The sequence below is a fragment of the Lithobates pipiens genome, unplaced genomic scaffold (assembly GCF_037356315.1).
Source record: "Lithobates pipiens isolate NorthernLeopardFrog02 unplaced genomic scaffold, aLitPip1_a1.2 Scaffold_18, whole genome shotgun sequence".
Lineage (NCBI taxonomy): Eukaryota > Metazoa > Chordata > Amphibia > Anura > Ranidae > Lithobates > Lithobates pipiens.
The window spans coordinates 36156016-36174462 of NW_027507758.1; the positions used below are offsets into that span (position 1 = coordinate 36156016).

Here is an 18447-nt window from a genome sequence, read left to right on the forward strand (position 1 = left end):
AATATTATTAAAAAAAATAAAACAATATAAAAAATAGTATTTCAAATAAAATAAAAGGTACACGGCTGCAAAAAATTCAACTTTTTTTTATACCTCTGAACACAATTAAATTTTCTGTTAGCAAGTGAAAAACCCAATCGATCAATTAAAACGGATGAAGGATCATTCATTTCTTTTCTTTTTTTTTTAATGATCTCTAATGTATAGGACATGGAAAAAATAAATAAAACAAATGCATTTTGATTGTGTAAAATGGCAAATAATATACTTTATTCGCCTGGCTGCAGTTTGGAATTCAAAGCAAGCTAGATGGTTTCCTGCTGGAGAGTCAACCCTGACACAAATATTATATCAACCAAATAAACTCAATGCCCATGCATATGGCTGGAAATAATGCAACATTTTTTGTTAATTTTTTTTTTTTTTTATCTGATCTGAACAAAATTGTATCAGTATTTAGTGTTATTAAAGTCTTTTTTTTTGTTTTTGTTTAAAAATAACAAACATAACATACTTACCTGCTCTGTGCAGTGGTTGTGCACACGATCTGACTTTCCGGCAAGAAATGTTGGATGACAGACTGTTGGCGGAAAATCCGACCGTGTGTATGCTCCATCGGACAATTGTTGTCAGACTTTTCGCCAACAAATGTTGGATGGTATGTCTTCAAATTTTCCGCAAACATGAGTTGTCGGATTTTCTGATCGTGTGAACACAAGTCTGTTGGACAAAAGTCCAAAGTACAAACACGCATGCGTGGAAGCAAAAGCGGTCGCTCTTGTAAACTTGCATTTGTAATGGAGAATTAACATTCGTGACGCGGCAAATTATGAACTCTCCAAATGCAGCGCACAATTCTCTTCTTATTTAATGGGATAATAATGAAGCTGCTTTGCTGGTGATACTGATGGAGTTATTGCAAACAAATTCTCAAAGGCTTTTTTTTTCTAGTGATATCAAGAATAATATTATTCTTCTTATTATTATTTTTTATTTGGGCAAGTTTCCACAACACCAGTATCCCATAGTTTATAAGTTCAAAGATACAACTATGTTGGTGTCCCTTGTCAATTTTACATTGTATTTTTTAAGATGTAACTGCCTACTCCCAAACTGTCATTTGAAGTAAAACACATAGCCAAGCATTATTCTCCATATTTTTTTATTGTGCATTAAAAAAAAAGAACAAAAAATAGACATGCTATCTGCCAATAGAACTTAACCAAAAAGTTCTCTGCATCCAAAAATATAGAAAATATACCAAATCAAATGATTATTCAACCAAAAAAAAATAATGTCAAAGCAATAACTCCAAGGCCAATAATAAATAACATGTCATCTCCTCCGATTCCGCAACATGGCTGGTTGACAAACGGGCCTTCAGAAGCAAACTGAAAAGCGCGAAATGAAAAGCACAAAATGAAAAGCGCTAAATGAAAAACACGAAAAGAAAAGCGCGAATCAACACTCACCAAACTTCTACTAACATGAAATTAGCAGAAGGAGCCCAAAGGGTGGCCCTAAAGAGCTGAAAAAACACGTAGTACGTCTAGCATGTCACTACGTTCCTAATTGTTGGCCAACATTTGTGTGCCATGTGTATGCAAGACAAGTTTGGGCCAATGCCCTTCGGAACAAAATTCCACGGTTTTGTTGGTGGAAAGTCAGATCGTGTGTACGAGGCGTAAGTCTTCTTCTCAGGTCCCCACCAGCCCTTCTGGCCCCTCCCTCCTGTTGAGTGCCGCCACAGCAAGCAGTTTTGATCAGATCAGATATAAAAAAATAAAAAATAAAAAATGAACAAAAAACATGTTGCATTAGTATGCATGGGCCTTGAGTTTATTTGGTTGATATAATATTTGTGTCAGGGTCAACTCTCCAGCAGAAAACCATCTAGTTTGCTTTGAATTCCAAATTGCAGCCAGGCGAACAAAGTATATTATTTGCCATTTTACACAACCAAAATGCATTTGTTTTGTTTTTTCATGTCCTATACATTAGAGATCATTTAAAAAAATATATATATATTTAATGATCCATCATCAGTTTCATTACACAATTGGGGTTGTCTTATAACAGCCTATAAAATAAAGAACAAAATACCAAATACTGGACTGTTCAGTGGCTAATCTATTCTTATTGACCGAAAAAAAAAAAATCAGCAGAACAGTAAGAATTCAAAGATTACAGACAATGATTTCACTATGAGAACTTCCATCGGGAAGGTGCATTAAACACATTCTGTCTGCGGCTAGGCGCTGATCAGATCTTCAGTGACATATGAAGCTGCTTTTTTTTTTTCTTTTTTTTGCAATGCAAGGTGCAGACGTGCTGAATTGGCTTTTCATTCGCTTTCCAAAGGAAAATACCATTAGCTCAGAAGATTTAGCCTTGAATACTTAAGGAAGGCGTGATACATACAAACTGTTAACCTTCTTAAAAGCTTTTTCCAATCTTTTCTAAGCCCTGGAGAAGCTGATTTTACTCGGGCTCGGTCATTCACAGTAAAATGATTCCTTTGACTGGCCTATAATTATAGAGTGTGGTAAAGAAGTATTTCCAACGTAAAAAAAACCTTTTGACTTGCCAGTGTGATTTTGGTCAAATGGAGCCTGCCTGTTCTAATTTTTAAATGAAAAGGTATCTCTGCACCAGTGTTTTGCCGGTACCGTTTAATGTAAGTGAAAATTATCCCGGTGCTATGAGACCAGATAATAGTCATTTTCCTATTACGGAAAAGGATTACGTGCCAATAGATCTTAACGTACTCAGTGGCTTTTTATTTCGCTTTCACATTCATAGCACAATGGTAATGCAAATAAAAGAAAATTAAAAGTGGAAACGATTATTTATTTCTTTAATTATACATAGGAATAAATGTTTTACACTCAGTAGGAAATAGGTACTGCATTAATGTGATGGTGTGTAATGCGGGCTGCCTAATGTGTTCAGTGATATTAAAGTCTTTTTTTTTGTTTGAAAATAACAAATATGACATACTTACCTGCTCTGTGCAGTGGTTTTGCACAGCGTAACTCCTCTTCTCGGGCTCCTGCCAGCGCTTCTGGCCCCTCCCTCCTGTTCAGTGCCCCCACAGCAAGCAGCTTGCTATGGGGGCACCTGAGCTGAGCCACTGATCTGTGTGTCCATTCAGACACAGAACCACTGCTCGGCCCCACCCTTTCTCTCTCCTCATTAGCTCACTGGCTTTGATTGACAGCAGCAGGAGCTGCTGTCTCAGCCAATGACGAGGGAGAATCCCAGACGGCTAAGGGACTCCTATTCTCGAGTCCCTACCCGCGCTGCTGGCCCCCTTGCTTCACCCACAGCAAGCAGCTTGCTATGGAGGCACCCGAGCTGAGCCGCTGCTCTGTATGTCCATTCAGACACAGAACCGCTGCTCAGCCCCTCCCTTTCTCTCTCCTCGTTAGCTCACTGGCTTTGATTGGCAGCAGCAGGAGCTGCTGTCTCAGCCAATGACAAGGGAGAATCCCAGACGGCTAAGGGACTCCTATTCTCGGGTCCTTACCAGAACTCCTGCCCCCCTTCCTTCACTCACAGCAAGCAGCTTGCTATGGGGGCACCTGAGCCATTCAGACACAAAGTTGCGTCTCTTCCCCACCCTTTCTCTCTCCTCATTGGCTCACTGAATTTTATTGATAGCAGTGGGTGCTGTTGTCTCAGCCAATGAGGGGGAGAATCCCAGACAGCCGAGACACTCATGCAACATCGCTGGATCAAGAGGGGGCTCAGGTAAGTATTGGGGGAGGCCGAGGGAGGCTGCTGCACACAGGTTTTCTTTTATCCTAATGCATAGAATGTATTAAGATAAAAAAATCTGCCTTTAGAAGCATTTTAAGTATATCTTAAGCCATTTTTTTTGTTTTGGATACAGTAAGGAAGAGTTAAACCAGCATCAACTTTTTTTTATTTTTTTTATCCAGTTTATGTTCTGTTGGAAAGTTTTCTGTGCTTCCTGTCTTGTCCTGTCAACAGCTATAAATGTCTCTATACTCAAGGGAAATCCCTTCTTGGGCAGTTATCAATGGAAAAGTTGTCTCTTTAAGAAACATATACTAATTCTTACCTCCTTTTTTGTTGACAACCTTAAAGTGGAACCTTAATCTGTAAATGAACTCCTGATAGATCACTTTATGTTGCTCCCCTTTCTGGATATAGCTATGTAGGTAAAACATAAAAAATAAGTGTCCGTACTGTTTAAAATCCAGTAATGCAGTGTTTTACCCATGCTCAGTTGCTCTCTATTCTCGGCGTTGTCAGAGAAACTAGAGGCCTTCAGCTGACAGCTTTAAAGTGGTTTTAAAGGCACAAGGTTTTTATCATTCTGCCTTTACAGAATTGGCTCCTGCTGCTGTCAATCACAGCCAGTGAGCCAATCAGGAGATGGAGAGGGTGGGGTCAAACCATTGTTCAGTGTGTGAATGAACACACACAGCCACGGGTTGGGGATGCACTTCCTTAGGTGCTCCCAGTGCAATCTGCCTTCCTTGGGGTTCACCCGGCAGGAGGGAGGAGCCAGGAGTGCTGCTCTGTGCAAAACCACAGCATAGAGCAGGTAATTATAACATGTTTGTATAAAAAAAAAAAGACTTTCATATCACTTTAAAGTTTACTGTTGCTGTTGGGGAAGAAAGCAACAGGAATGACACAGACTGCTTTGAGGGAACACGGATTAGGAAGGGAGAGAAGAAAATCAGGACAGGAGAAACTCTGCTGCTAGGGAGACACAAGCAAGCTAAACTTCCATTGACAGTGTCTTGTCTTATCTCCCTGATTTTCTCTCCTTTCTTCTTATCAGCCGCCTGTGAACTTTAGCACTGTAGCTTCCCTCTCTAGCTGAGCCAAGACATACAATCAGAGCTGGGAATGTGTAACAGAAAAGTGCAGCGAGCTGGAATGAGCTGGGAATGAACAGAAAGTTACATATAGTTTTTGAGACCAAGAAGAGGAGGAGAGTTTCCAATAGGGAAGTGACTGATATGGGCTTCAACAAAATGGTGGCCTCCGGACAGAAGAAACAAGAGCAATGCTAGAGACAATTTACAGCACACACTCATTTTGGTAGCACAGTTATAAATGTGGAGTTTATGTTCTTTTTTAAAGGAACATTAATTGTTGTCAAACTGTTATGGATGAAGTTCCGCTTTAAACTTTGGATTTCTCATCCCTTTTTTTTTTCGATGGACAAGCAGTGAGGGAAGCAACAATAAAAACCTGACAGACATGACAGCAGAACTGACAACAAACTTATTTTGGATTTAGATATGCTTTCATTTCTTGTGTCTTCAGCATTTCTAACAACTGTGTATGCTTCCAACAGGACAGTGGAAGTGGTTATTGTAGTATCCTCAAATTACTTGTTCTGAGGTCTTGCATGTGCAATTGTACATTCTTAGGACATGGAAAAAAAAAAATGGGGTTGAAGACATCCGATGGTCTAGATTACTTAGGTTAAGTTAGTAGTTTATGTATGATGTTGAAAACTGGTTTTAGAACCTCTGAATATAAGATATGTGTCAAATGTCGTGGAAACCTAGTAAAACAACTAGATCATGATATACTTACAATGGGGGAGATTTACTAAAACTGGAGCACTCAGAATCTGGTGCAGCTGTGCATGGTAGCCAATTAACTTCTACTCAACTTGTTCAATTAAGCTTTTGCAATAAAACCTGGAAGCTGATTGGTTTCTATTCAGAGTTGCACCAGATTTTGCACTCTCCAGCTTTAGTAAATAATCCCCAATGAGTTGTCTGTGAGTACTATAAAAAGGTTTACCCCAATGGAGTCCTTTATTGTCTACTGAAACTATCCATGTTAACTTGCAAGACTTAACACTAGACTCTTCAGCACAATTCTTGAGGCTAAGGGTCCTTTCACATGGGCTTTCCATTGAGGTCTGCCTGTCAGTTTTTCAGGTGGACCTGATCGGACCCTCCAGTCTCCCCTATGGAGCGGCATATGTCTGCAGACTCTTGTCCGCTGACATCCACCGCCAGCGGATCCACAAATTCCAGATGGATGGTGGTCCTATTTTCCATCCACCGGGAATAGGATCAGATGAAACAGGTGGTCCATTTCCACCTGATTTCCCCATAGAGGAGAGCAGGACTGTGTCCATGCCCGGCGGAGAAGACAGGACCTGCCATCCTCCTGCTCAGCGGGGATCAGCGAACAGATACTCTGCTGAGCAATCTGAATGCGCAAGATGGAGGCGCCTATGTGAAAGGGTCCTTATTATATCTGCATAGTGGTTTTCTTATGAGTGCAAGATCAGATTGCTCCAAGATCATATTGGCTCAAATGTCTTTGGAAGCATTGTTACCCCATATATGATTTAAACTTAAGTGGAAATATTTTTGCTATTTGTAAAAAAACAAATCTTTATATCTATCTATCTATATATATATATATATATATATATATATATATATATATATATATATATATATATATAATAACAATAATATTTTGGACCAGAGGTAGACAGAAGTAAAACCCCTGGGCAACTTTAATAATTTTGTCACATAAAGTGAAAAAAATGAAATCCTTCCCGACCCCCAAGTGCAGTCAGAAATATTTATTCATATTTATTAAAATAGCTCTCTCTTAACCTTTAGTACAAATGATTAGGAGCTGCCTCACAATAATTGGGGCAGCTCCGGTTTTTTTTTTCTAAGTTTTAGTAAGGTAAAAAAACCTGTTACATTTTTTTTTTCAAGTTGAGTTCAAAGCATTTGTTCCACTTGTTGTCCATATATTAACATTATTAATATTATTCCTGCTATTAGCATACAGAAATATATTTTTTATAAAGCAGAGTGAATTTTACAATTTTGGAGATGCCTCATTTTTCCATCCAACATTCCAGACAGGCATCTCCATCTGTTGAGGAATATGGGAACTAATCCTCAGAGCGGCCTCCCTTTTTCCCTAATCAAAAGATCAGGTTTTTCTGAACAGTATGACAAGTTAAAACTTTGCTCAATTTCGGTATTTAAGTATACTACTTTTAGAAACAATTATTATTATTTTTATTTTATTTGTACTAAAGGATAAGAGAGCACTATTTAATAAATATTAACAAATATTTCTGGCTGCACTTGGGGGTTGGACTTGCACTTCTGGACCAAAGTTGTCGAAGTTGTCAAAGTTTAAAAATAATGGACATCATTTTCAACCAAAGTAACACATAAAAAAACATTAACAATAATGATGACATAGATTATGATAAAATGTACTACTGTTGCTGAGGGTGACTAATTCTTGGGGTTCATAGGAAACTATGCAAAGGAACCCATAACCACACACAGTATTCCCCAGTATTATTATTATATACAAATCATTAAAACAGTCAAAATGTTTAAAGTGATATTAAGCTGAAGGATTTTGCTTTAATTGTATTTTTAATGAGCTCATGCATAAAAATAATGAGCTCAGTGCAACATGAAGTGATGTCTGAGAGTAGAGTATTTTCCATTTATGTTTAGATCTCTGTTTGTTTTAGCTACTTATACCATTTATACAACTGGCAGTGCTTTTAACATAACTTGTCATCTGCCTTTATGATGAATGTTATTATGTTGTTTATAGCAAAGGTTGCTGTTCCTTCAAATTATTTTTTATATCGTTGTTTTTCCTGTTTCTAAAAGTAATATACTTAAATACTGAAAATGACCTAAGTTTTAACTTGTCATATTAAATATACGTTCATTTTGTTTTCCAGGAAAAGAAGAATACATCGCCACATTTAAAGGGTCTGAGTATTTCTGCTATGACTTGTCTCAAAATCCAATACAAAGCAGCAGCGATGAAATTACTTTGTCATTTAAAACCCTTCAGAGGAACGGACTGATGCTTCACACAGGGAAATCTGCAGATTACGTCAATCTGGCGTTGAAAAACGGAGCGGTCTCTTTGGTCATTAATTTGGGGTCAGGGGCCTTTGAGGCCTTGGTGGAACCGGTGAATGGAAAATTTAATGACAATAACTGGCATGATGTGAAAGTAACAAGAAACCTGCGTCAGGTAACAGTAAAATGGATGAAAAAGTGATTTATTTTGTCCTCAACATGACTAAGTAACGATAAAGTTACCGATTTAATTATAATTTTACACACCTGAGCAGGGGCAGACCTAGAAAATGTCAAGGGCTGGCTGAGTTCAGTTTACCACTACAAGTAGATACCAAACAATGCAAAACAAAATTTAGAACATATGTTAGCTTAATTGGCTGCCAATGTGCCCAAGTTAGGTTGAGGAAGCCATTTTGAAAAAAAATATGTTATCCTGTGTTCAACTTTTCTTTTGTACATCAAATTTTCAAACATGTTCAGCACCATAATGCAAATTTGCAAGGTTTCTTTCTTCAAAGCCTTCACGTGGATGGACAGATCTAGCAGGTGAGAGTCATAAAAGGAATGTTGTGTTGGTTTTTGCCAATGGTGCAAAACAAGGGTGATAACTGTAATTTGGAAAGCATCTCCACCTTTCTGATATATTGGTGTGGTGAGCCAAGGCAATACAATATTAGTCTTTGCACATAATAATATGGCTATGGCGTGTCTGGTTCTTTCCTGACTACCCAACCTCATAAAGGAACAGGAAAAAAAAATTGGAATAACATATACCAATTGAAAGGCTTAAGGAGGAGGCTCCACTTTTTGTCCATGTATTAACACTCTTAACATGATTCATGCTATTAGCATAAAACAAATGTATGTTCTATAAAACAGAAGGAATTGTTAAATTTTGGAGATGCCTCATTTTTTCCATTCAACATTCCAGACAGGCATCTCCAACTGTTTTGAAACATGGGAACTAATACTCACAGCTGCCTCCCCTTTTCACTAATTGAAAGATCAGATTTTTCTGAACAAGATATGATTCATGACCAAAAAAGTGAATTTTTTTTTAGCTGCCTCATTTTTGCTGCAATACCTTCAATTGCTACTCAAACACATTGTTAAACATTTAATTTATCAAATTCATGATCCTGTGCTGCAATATATATTATTAACAAATTCAAATACATTAAAAGTTATGTGATTATTACATAGTCCCAAATGTTTTTCAATCCATGCTCCACATTTATCTTCTACTTATGGATCACCACATGTTTCCCACACTTTTGCAACCAACTACTCATCTGATGTTTTGACCTAGGTCAAAATTTACCTTCCCCTTTAATGGGATAATATAGCCTAGGATGATCTAAAGCCTGTATTTCCACTGGCTCTTATTAAGTTATTATGTAATGATAATTCTTGAACAATGCTCAAAGATAAAAGATTAGACCATCGTAGTGCTTTCTGTAACAATAGAAACATGTATTTACCCAACAATAAAACACTCACATGATAGTTTGCACTGATCTGGTGCACTGCAGGAATATGGTCCACACTGTCTCCTTAAATGCAGGTAGAAGCTGTACGCCATATTAGTAGGAATCATCAAAAGTTAATAAATGCTTGCATTGTCCCCTTAAGCATCTGAGTGTATTCTGCTTGCTGTCTCTTCAGCCTGACTTCTTATGATTGGTTGTGTAAATCGCTCTGCCCCATGCGTTACGCCATTATCATATGGCTTCATCAGATGATACGTTGTTAAACATTACCTTTCCAATTTTAATCTGATGCTAGCTATATGTTTCTAGAACTGCAAAAAAAAGTTCATTTTCCTATATCTTGGGAAAGGCGGACTTAGTCCCACCAAAAAGTTGACCATAATAAACACTTTACTGAGCCTTCTTCCTGTTGCAAGTCCAGTGAAGTGCACCTGCTTTTTTCTTTTATTTTCCATGGCAAGCGCACAACTTGATGTAAAATTTCTGTTATCCCAAGCATTTAATGCAATTTACTGCTGAGGGCCTTTATTTTTGGTGAGATGCTTGCCAACGTTTGAAAGAATGGAAGGGGAGAACAGTGCTTGTTATGACAACACATACGACTATTCATATGGTTATAGTAGGAAGACCCTGTTACTAAGAACTCACTTTAAGGCAATACTTTGGCATGGCATCTCAGTATCTATACAGAAGCAAGTAACAATCGCCAATGAGGTTTGTTAAAATCTTTGCAATATATGTTGACCTGCAGAAGATTATTCTTGGTTCGACAAAACTGGAGTTTTAATATAAAGAATCCTTTGTGCCTATAAGGCAATGATAAAGTTTTGGTATACTCAATGCAAGCTCCAAAGAATCAATTACAGTGGGTTCAAACCACAAAGACTACACTTTCTAATAAGACCACCAATATCAGACAGGGCAAATTTCACACCCCACACCCACCTGTTGCATGAGGTGCACAATCTCCATTGGGGCTCACCAGGAGAAAAGAGGTCACTTAGAAGGAGAAAACCCAAGCTCTCATTGTGCTTCCTTTATGTTGGAGTCTATTACTCCCTTCATAGTAAACTGATAAGTGGTCCTTTGGAATGTTTGATTCACTCAACGGAGCTAGTAAATTGTGATTGGCCAGAATTTTGTTTCGGCAGTAGTTCTTAATCCACAAAGTTAAAAATACCCATTTGTCACTTACCTAATGGAAAATCTGGTGGATGACAGCTGTTATATACAAGGGGGTGGGGTATCCTATGAAATCATTGACCATATGTGCACATGACCATGTATGGTGACATGCCTGATGAAGGGGTCCTGCGTGACTCCGCAACTTTGCTGTTTGCTGTAACGATGTGATCACTGAATAAAGCTGTGGACCCAATTTTGGAGGCCCATGGTGTACTGGTGACATCTCTTGCTCTATATGGTTAATGATGTCACTGAGATCCCACTCCTTTGCTTACATGGCTGGAGATTTTCAGCCATGTAAATCAGTGGGGCAGTTGACCTCACTGGATGGTAAAGACCAGATAGGGCCCGCAGCACACTTTAACAACTATTGGCAGTGGGAGGCTGTCTTGTATAATAGCAGCAGTAACACCGCTATAATACATGACATTTGGCTCATGCTGAATAGATAAGCGTTCCTGTGTTCATCTGGATGCCCGACCAGCTAACTTGTTTTCAGACTGAACTTTAAGCTCATCCCAACTAGTAATGAACTCTGCTCTATCAAGGTTCATTTACTCTTACTTGCCTTTCTCTAACCCTTAATTTACCCTCATTGAGTCAATTAAGCATGCGTTTCTAAGGGTGCATACATGCATATCTCTGTATGTTTCAGCTGAACTGTTTCAACAGAAAAAACAGAGCTTGCACAACCCGATGGTATGTCTGTGCAAATGCATGGGTATAATATCAGGCTGGGCTATAGAATTTACAAAGCTTTAAAGCAGTTTTAAAGCAGTACTGCAGCTACTTAAAAAAAAAAAAATCTGTAAGGCATTTGCATAATGTGCTAGTATGCATCTTCCCCTGGTCTTTTTTCCATGTTCACGCTCTCTGGCTATGTAATTGGGCGATGACATCACTCCCAAGGTATGCCAAACATTCAGAGGGCATATGCCAGTGACGTAACGCTGCATCCAGGGTGAAATATTAATTTTACCTACAGGTAAGCCTTATTTTAGGGTTACCTGTAGACAAAAATCGCCAAGCAGACTTTACTACCGCTTTAAGTGAAAAATAAAAAAAAGAATTAGGTGCATGTAGGAGCTGGATCAAACATTTCATCTTCGTTACCAGTTTAAAAAAAAAAATAAGAATTTTCTTGTCTCTACAGTTAATGGAAGCAAAACAATTTTGAGCATGTCCTGCCAATGCACAGTGTATATTTTAATTAACTTATAGGAACATTTATTGTAAAAAAAAAAAAGTATTTATAATTTACAATGTTGATTGTTTTGTTGACCTATCCTGCAATATCAGCTATATCAAAAAGGTGGAGATGGGTTGTAGATAAAAAAAAGGTCTACAATCTATTTTCTTATTGACATTGAACTGCCATTTATTGATTTAATGTATTTTTTGACATGCACTGCCATTTTGGAAGTATGATGTCACTGTTGCTGTTAACTAAATATTTATTCAGTGACTACATTTTTCTGAAAATAAAACACTACAGAGAAGGCAAATTAATTAGCAACAATTATTTATCTTTTGCTTTACACTATATACAGAAAAATATTGAAAAGGTTTTTTAAGTGCGAGTTGAGAACACAACACAGAAGTTAAAAATGTCAACTATTATTTTTATGTTCTTAAAGTGTTTCTCCACCCAGCTTTGAGTTATTGCAGTTGTCAAAACTGCTGTTTTTGCTCATCGTATTGTAAATTGATAAGTAGGGAGGAGCAAGCCAGGCAAAGTTTGGTTTGCAGAAGATATGATAAACCCCTTTGAAGTTTGTGAGAGGCAAATCTTGTAATTTTGTTTTTTGCCTTTTTCAGGGCTAGATTGCAAGCTTTTGATAAAGAAACAAAAAAAAAAATTAGCATGGGAAGTTGGCCACTGTCATGGGGCACATGTACCAATGGAAAAATAAAAATGCAATCAAAAGGGAAGACTATAGTTAATTCAGGCTTAAAGGGCAACACTGAAAATACACAAATGCTTCAAATAGCTTGGGCTATACCTTAATGCTGCACTAAACGTTATAGAACAGTACAATTTACCCTTTAAAAAAATTACATCAAAAGGGGTTCCACATAAAAATTCATACCAGGCCCTTATCCAGGCATATTTTCCTGGGTGGCCAGAAAAGAGGGCAGTTAGTGTGGGCTTCTTCCTGAACCATACTAGGCCACATGCCATTTCAACATGGGGACAAGGTACCATAGACCAGTGTTTCCCAAGGCACCTTTTAAATTATGGACAAACTTGAGGCACCCTCCAAAATTATGGACACTCTTGAGGCACCCCCCAAAATTATGGACACTCTTGAGGCACCCCATTCTAAAATGTAAAAACGATTCTAATGTTTCTCTACTCCCTAAATTTTTCTCCATCACTCAGCTAATGTGACCCCAAAGCTGATGGAGAGAGCTAATGGAGGATCAAACAAAGATGCTATATAGGCAACTGACATCCTCCTTATCAACTAATGATGTCATTGATCGTTTAAAGGTCAACAGAAGGTTGTAATGATGCCCAATGAAAACTTGTGGCTTTGTTTAACTAAAGCCTTCATCCACCTGCTGGCTTGTATACATTTTTAGGCAATTGTGGGCAATTTGCCAAGGCACCCCTGAAGCAACCTCAAGGCTTACCGGGGTTGAAAAAGGCTGCCTTAGAGGATGTGGGGTTTTGTGGGATTGGAGGGGGGCATGTTAGAATCTAGAAGCCTTAATATTATTAGAGGACCCCAGATCTCTAATTCCCCCCCCAAGAGAATAACATCCCCAACTGTCAACAGCTGGGGATTTGCACAGGCTAACTGGCCAAATATGGCCAGTTTGATTGGCAGTTTTCTGAACTGTAAACTGGTTTGGTTTGGAAAGAACTTATGTTCGACCCAAACTGGAAACTCATCCTTAGCAACAACCATCTGTCTGGTAGGACAGAAATGGAAAGATGGGAAGACTTTCACAGTTGCAGTGAATTACTTCTACCTGTTTCCAAAGAGGACCTAGCTTGAACCAAAGCTAAAAAAAAAAAGCTGGGTAAAGAAACCACTTAAGCTAATTACAATTGTTTTACACAATTTTTTTTAAACAACTTTAAATTGTGTGCACTTCCTGGAGGCCAAATTATGCAAAGGCACACCGGCATTCTCATATGTAGATTATATTCTGCTGTGATTAATAAAATATAACACCTATCTCAGCAGTGAGAAAATGTTCTTACATAATTCTAATTAAAAAGTGTCAGTCTACATTTTAATATCCCAAAATCAAACAATAATTTTTAGTGTTTCTTAGTGTTTTAGTACAGCACGGCCTTAAATATAGTTGCAATAAGGCTATCTTAAAGTGTAGATGTAGAACTGATTTTAAATCAACAGTCATAACTGTCATAGTTTAAAGAAAAGTTTTATTTTTTCTCTCAAAGTTTTCAAAATGTATATATTTTTTTTTTTATAAAGCACCCATTTATAAACAATATACAATATATACACAAATAAGCTTAAAAAAAATAAGATAACATCTATATATTTTTTTAAAGTCCCTATATTCACATTGGATGGACTTTTTAAATTACCAGTGCATTCAGTTTTGAAATATTTGAATAATGTAAGATATCTTTTGAACATTGTTTCCAATGTATGGTTTCCATGTGTAACTTAGTGGTATTAAACCCAAAAGAAAACATTTATTATATTGCATCTTACCAATTCTTAGATGTGATGGCTGCATTCATTTTCTTTTTTGTCTTTCCTTCTTTTATTTTTCAACTGGCGATCCAGCCACTAAGTATGCTGTTTATAAAAGAGCAAGCTCCCCAGCAGAATGTATCGGTTACAGAGATGAGACAAACCATTTAACACTGAAAGGGGTGCTTATGATCACCTATTTTATAATTTTTTTTTATGTAAAACCGTTATTATAGTAAGTATTAGCTGGCGTTTGGCTTCAATTTGTTAGTGAATCTAAATCTGCTAGGACTTCTAACACTCCCTTCCAGCCAGACTGACGATGCTTCTCTCCAAAGGTGTGTTCTGTGCTCCTTCATCCAGAGTGAGGGCACTCTAATACAGCAGGTGTGTTAATGGTCAGATCACAGGGGGGGAAACAGAGGACCTAAAAAAATAAAACAAATGCACCCACCGCATCTAATGATTGGTAATCTGCAATATGTAACATTTTTGGTTTTGGGTTTAAAAATGCTTTTAAATTATTAGATTTTACAGTTTTTGTTACCACTAACAAATATGGCTGAAAAATATTAATGTCATTTATTTCAGTGCTTATAATAATTTTTACTTGTCCATTTATACAGCTCAAATATTAGAAATTTTAGATTTCTCTCATACAAAGAAACTAACATGAAAGTATCATCTAACAAAAGCTAACTTTCTAAACTGCAAGTATAATTTTCTTTTTACCCAAGGGAAGAAAATCCTTATTGTCTGTGTTAAAAAAAATGCATAAACTTAAGAAATATAGCTGAAAAATAATGTCATTTATTTTAGTGCGTATAATAATTTTTTACTTGTTCATTTATACACCTCATATATTAGAAGTTTTTGATATCGCACAACCAAAATAACTAACACAAAAGTATCTAACAAAAGCTAACTTTCTAAACTGCAAGTATACTTTTCTTTTTACCCAATTGAAAAAAAAAATCTTTATTGTCTGTCTTTAAAAAAATACACAAGGTTAAGAAATATAGCTGAAAAATAATGTCATTTATTTTAGTGCGTATAATATTTTTTTTACTTGTTACAGTATACACCTCATATATTAGACACTAGTACTATCACACAAACAAAATAATTAACAAGAAAGTATCATCTAACAAAAGCTAACTTTCTAAACTGCAAGTATACTTTTCTTTTTACTCAAGAAAAAAAAAATCTTTATAGGTCTAGCTTAAAAAAAAAAAATGCACAGAATTTGTTTTGCAAGGCTAAGGTATAAAATATTAACTTGGCTAGGGGTATAAAAATATAAAGAAAATAAATCACTCCCAAGATATCAGCAGGGTGCCATTTTCTTGTCTGTTATCATTTCTGGCATCAGATGGATCGATTTTTTTTTTTTTTTTTTTGAGCAGTGCACCCCGCCTGCCAGCTTAGGATCTCTAGTAGTCCCAAAGGTTTTGATAATTCATGAATACTACATATCATCCCTTTCCTTTACACAGAGTAACAATGTAAAAGAACAGGATTAGGGCTACCCTGCTGTGAAAGAAGGATTCTTACATGTAGCACTGTATAACTTTATGCAAGTTGAAATTATAACTTGAGCAGTAAAGGAAAAAGTGCACAGGAAATTAGTATGCTATACACGTGCAAGAACATTTTTGAATTAAAAAAAAAATATTTTTAATTATTTGGTCTACAAAATTACATTAAATGATTGATTATTAATTAATTAATTATCAAATGATGATGTTCTAAGCACTGTGTTATCGGCAAAAAAAGCAGTGAGCATAAAATAAGAGAGAACACGGCAAACTCCAATTTTGTGCCAACGTTTTTTGTTTTTTTTTCCAAACACTTTTATTTGTAGAGTGCCTAAAGGCTAAAAGCTTCTGTGAAAGTTTGTAATGCTGTCTGTGCCTTTCTGTATGGTGACTTTCCCTGACCCTCTGCTCTCTTCTGTTTTCCTGGAATCACAAAAGTAAAATAGAGGAAAAATCCTCTCATTGTTACAGACAGCAAAAATAATCTTTACAGAAGCTGTAGCTGTCCCCCACTCTCTTATTTTTTTTTCAAAACTAAGAAGGATCTGTGGCTGGATTTAATGATAGGTAGACATGTAGAGTATGGTTCCAATGTAGTGTAATTCCTATGTCTCTTTTGCATTTTTATTTTAAATTGCATACACTGAAAAAAACCTTATTTATGATATTTATTGTTAAAAAATGTATGTAAAAAAATAATAATAATAATATATATATATATATATATATATATATATATATATATATATATATATATATACACATATATATATATATATATATATATATATATATATATATATATATATATATATATATATATATATATATATATATATATATATATATATATATATAAAGAAGATGTAAATATAGAACATAAACTGAAACATTATTTCCAAGATTGCCAATAGTATACAAAAAAGCCAAATTTTAAACAGGCTAACTCCACTTTCATGGGACAAAAAAGATAATAAAATTATACATATATATATATATATATATATATATATATATATATATATATAGTATAGCATATATAATTGTGACTCAAATCATATTGTAATTGAATGTTATTAAAAATGACCTTTCCCTTTAAATCTGCAGCCGCTGTAATTTTCTGTAAAATGCAATGCAATATGGCAACCTGGAGGCGTTCTGTACACAGATGGTGTAAAGAAAGCTCCCTGACATATCATCTCCTGCTTCTGTGATTGGCTAACTGATTTTCCCAGAAGTCTGCAAGTTACAAGTCAGATCTTGCGCATCCCCTGCTAAAAAAAAAAGAAAAAAAAAAAAGGAAAATCAGATCCAAAGGAATAACAAAGCACAGAAGAAGGTTCTTCCAAATGCAGGATTTAAAAAATCTTAATGAAAAGGAAGGGTTAAAAAAACACTTAGAAGATGGAAGGCACATCAATGAATCCATTACATCCAGTGGGATGCCTTCTGGGAGTAAAGAGAGCTGCAGGTGGAAATTCCAGCCGACCATCTGTGGGAAACACTGTGCCTCTGATCCAGGAAGGAGAGCCGTGGCGTTAGGGCCAGCGTGGAACGCAGGCAACTGGAAGTATCGTCAGAGAAGGCGAATCATGTTTTGGAGCATGCCCAGTCACTCCTTCTTCTGGTTTGAAGAAGGAGTGACTGGGCATGCTCTGAAACATGTTCCCGCCCACTCTGACATCACTTTTGGTTACCTGCAGCCCTGACACTGTGGCTCTCCTTCCTGGATCAGAGACACAGTGTTTCCCACCACTGGTTGGCTGGGATTTCCACCTGCAGCTGTCTTTACACCCCAGAGGCATCCTACTGGACATTATTGATTCATTGATGTGCATGTTTTTTACTTTCATTTTGTAAGTGTTTTTTAACCCTTTCTTGTCATTAAAGTGTTTTGTTACTGCACTTAGAAGCACCTTCTTCTCTGCTTTGCTGCAGTGGTGCATTAATCACATTTCAAGAGCCAATCATGTACTGTTTGTTAAGTCACCTTGTTATAGAGAGCACCCTATTCTTCACAATCCTACATCCAAAGGGATGCAGACCCTGACACTTTCCTGATTGCAACTCTGTAAGTGCAGCAGCTGATTGATAATTATAAACTCACTTCCATACAGTTTCACTTAGCACATGGACACAAACAGCTGTTTTTTTTTTTCAGAATAACAAAAGGTAGGAATCTGCAACCAAGTTTGTTAATATCCCTACAGTGTACATAGATCACATAGAGGGGAATGTTTTTTTTTTTCTCAACAAAATTGGAGTTAATCTTTAAAAGCCAAACACTTTCTGTGTTAATCTTTTGAAAACCATGGTTTACGTCATGGGATAACATTCTTAAATATCTTGGGCATCTTTAAAATACAATAATAATTAATAATTTATATCATGAAAACAGAAAGAAACAAATACACCCTACTGAAATTTAGAGGACTAATTTATTTAAAAAGATAGATAGATAGATAGATAGATAGATAGATAGATAGATAGATAGATAGATAGATAGATAGATAGATAGATAGATAGATAGATAGATAGATAGATAGATAGACTTATTTCAAATATAAATTCAGATTGAGGAGAATATTTTTTTTTTCATTCCTTCAATCCTGATGATATATTTAAGTGTAATGCAGACTACTGTGAAAGTTACTATTTTAAACTATTGGTCTCATGG

The 18447-nt window shown here is 36.3% G+C and overlaps 1 protein-coding gene across 31 annotated transcripts in view; it reads left to right on the top strand.

Annotated features, from left to right (window-relative positions):
- The window catches only part of NRXN1 (neurexin 1), a 1923519-nt gene that overhangs the window by 710568 nt on the left and 1194504 nt on the right, over positions 1 to 18447 (top strand). For all 31 annotated transcript variants that reach the window (XM_077485574.1, XM_077485592.1, XM_077485575.1 and 28 more), the window contains one exon: positions 7748 to 8049. In XM_077485574.1, the coding sequence (XP_077341700.1) occupies positions 7748 to 8049 (302 nt within the window). The remainder of the gene's footprint in view (positions 1 to 7747; positions 8050 to 18447) is intronic.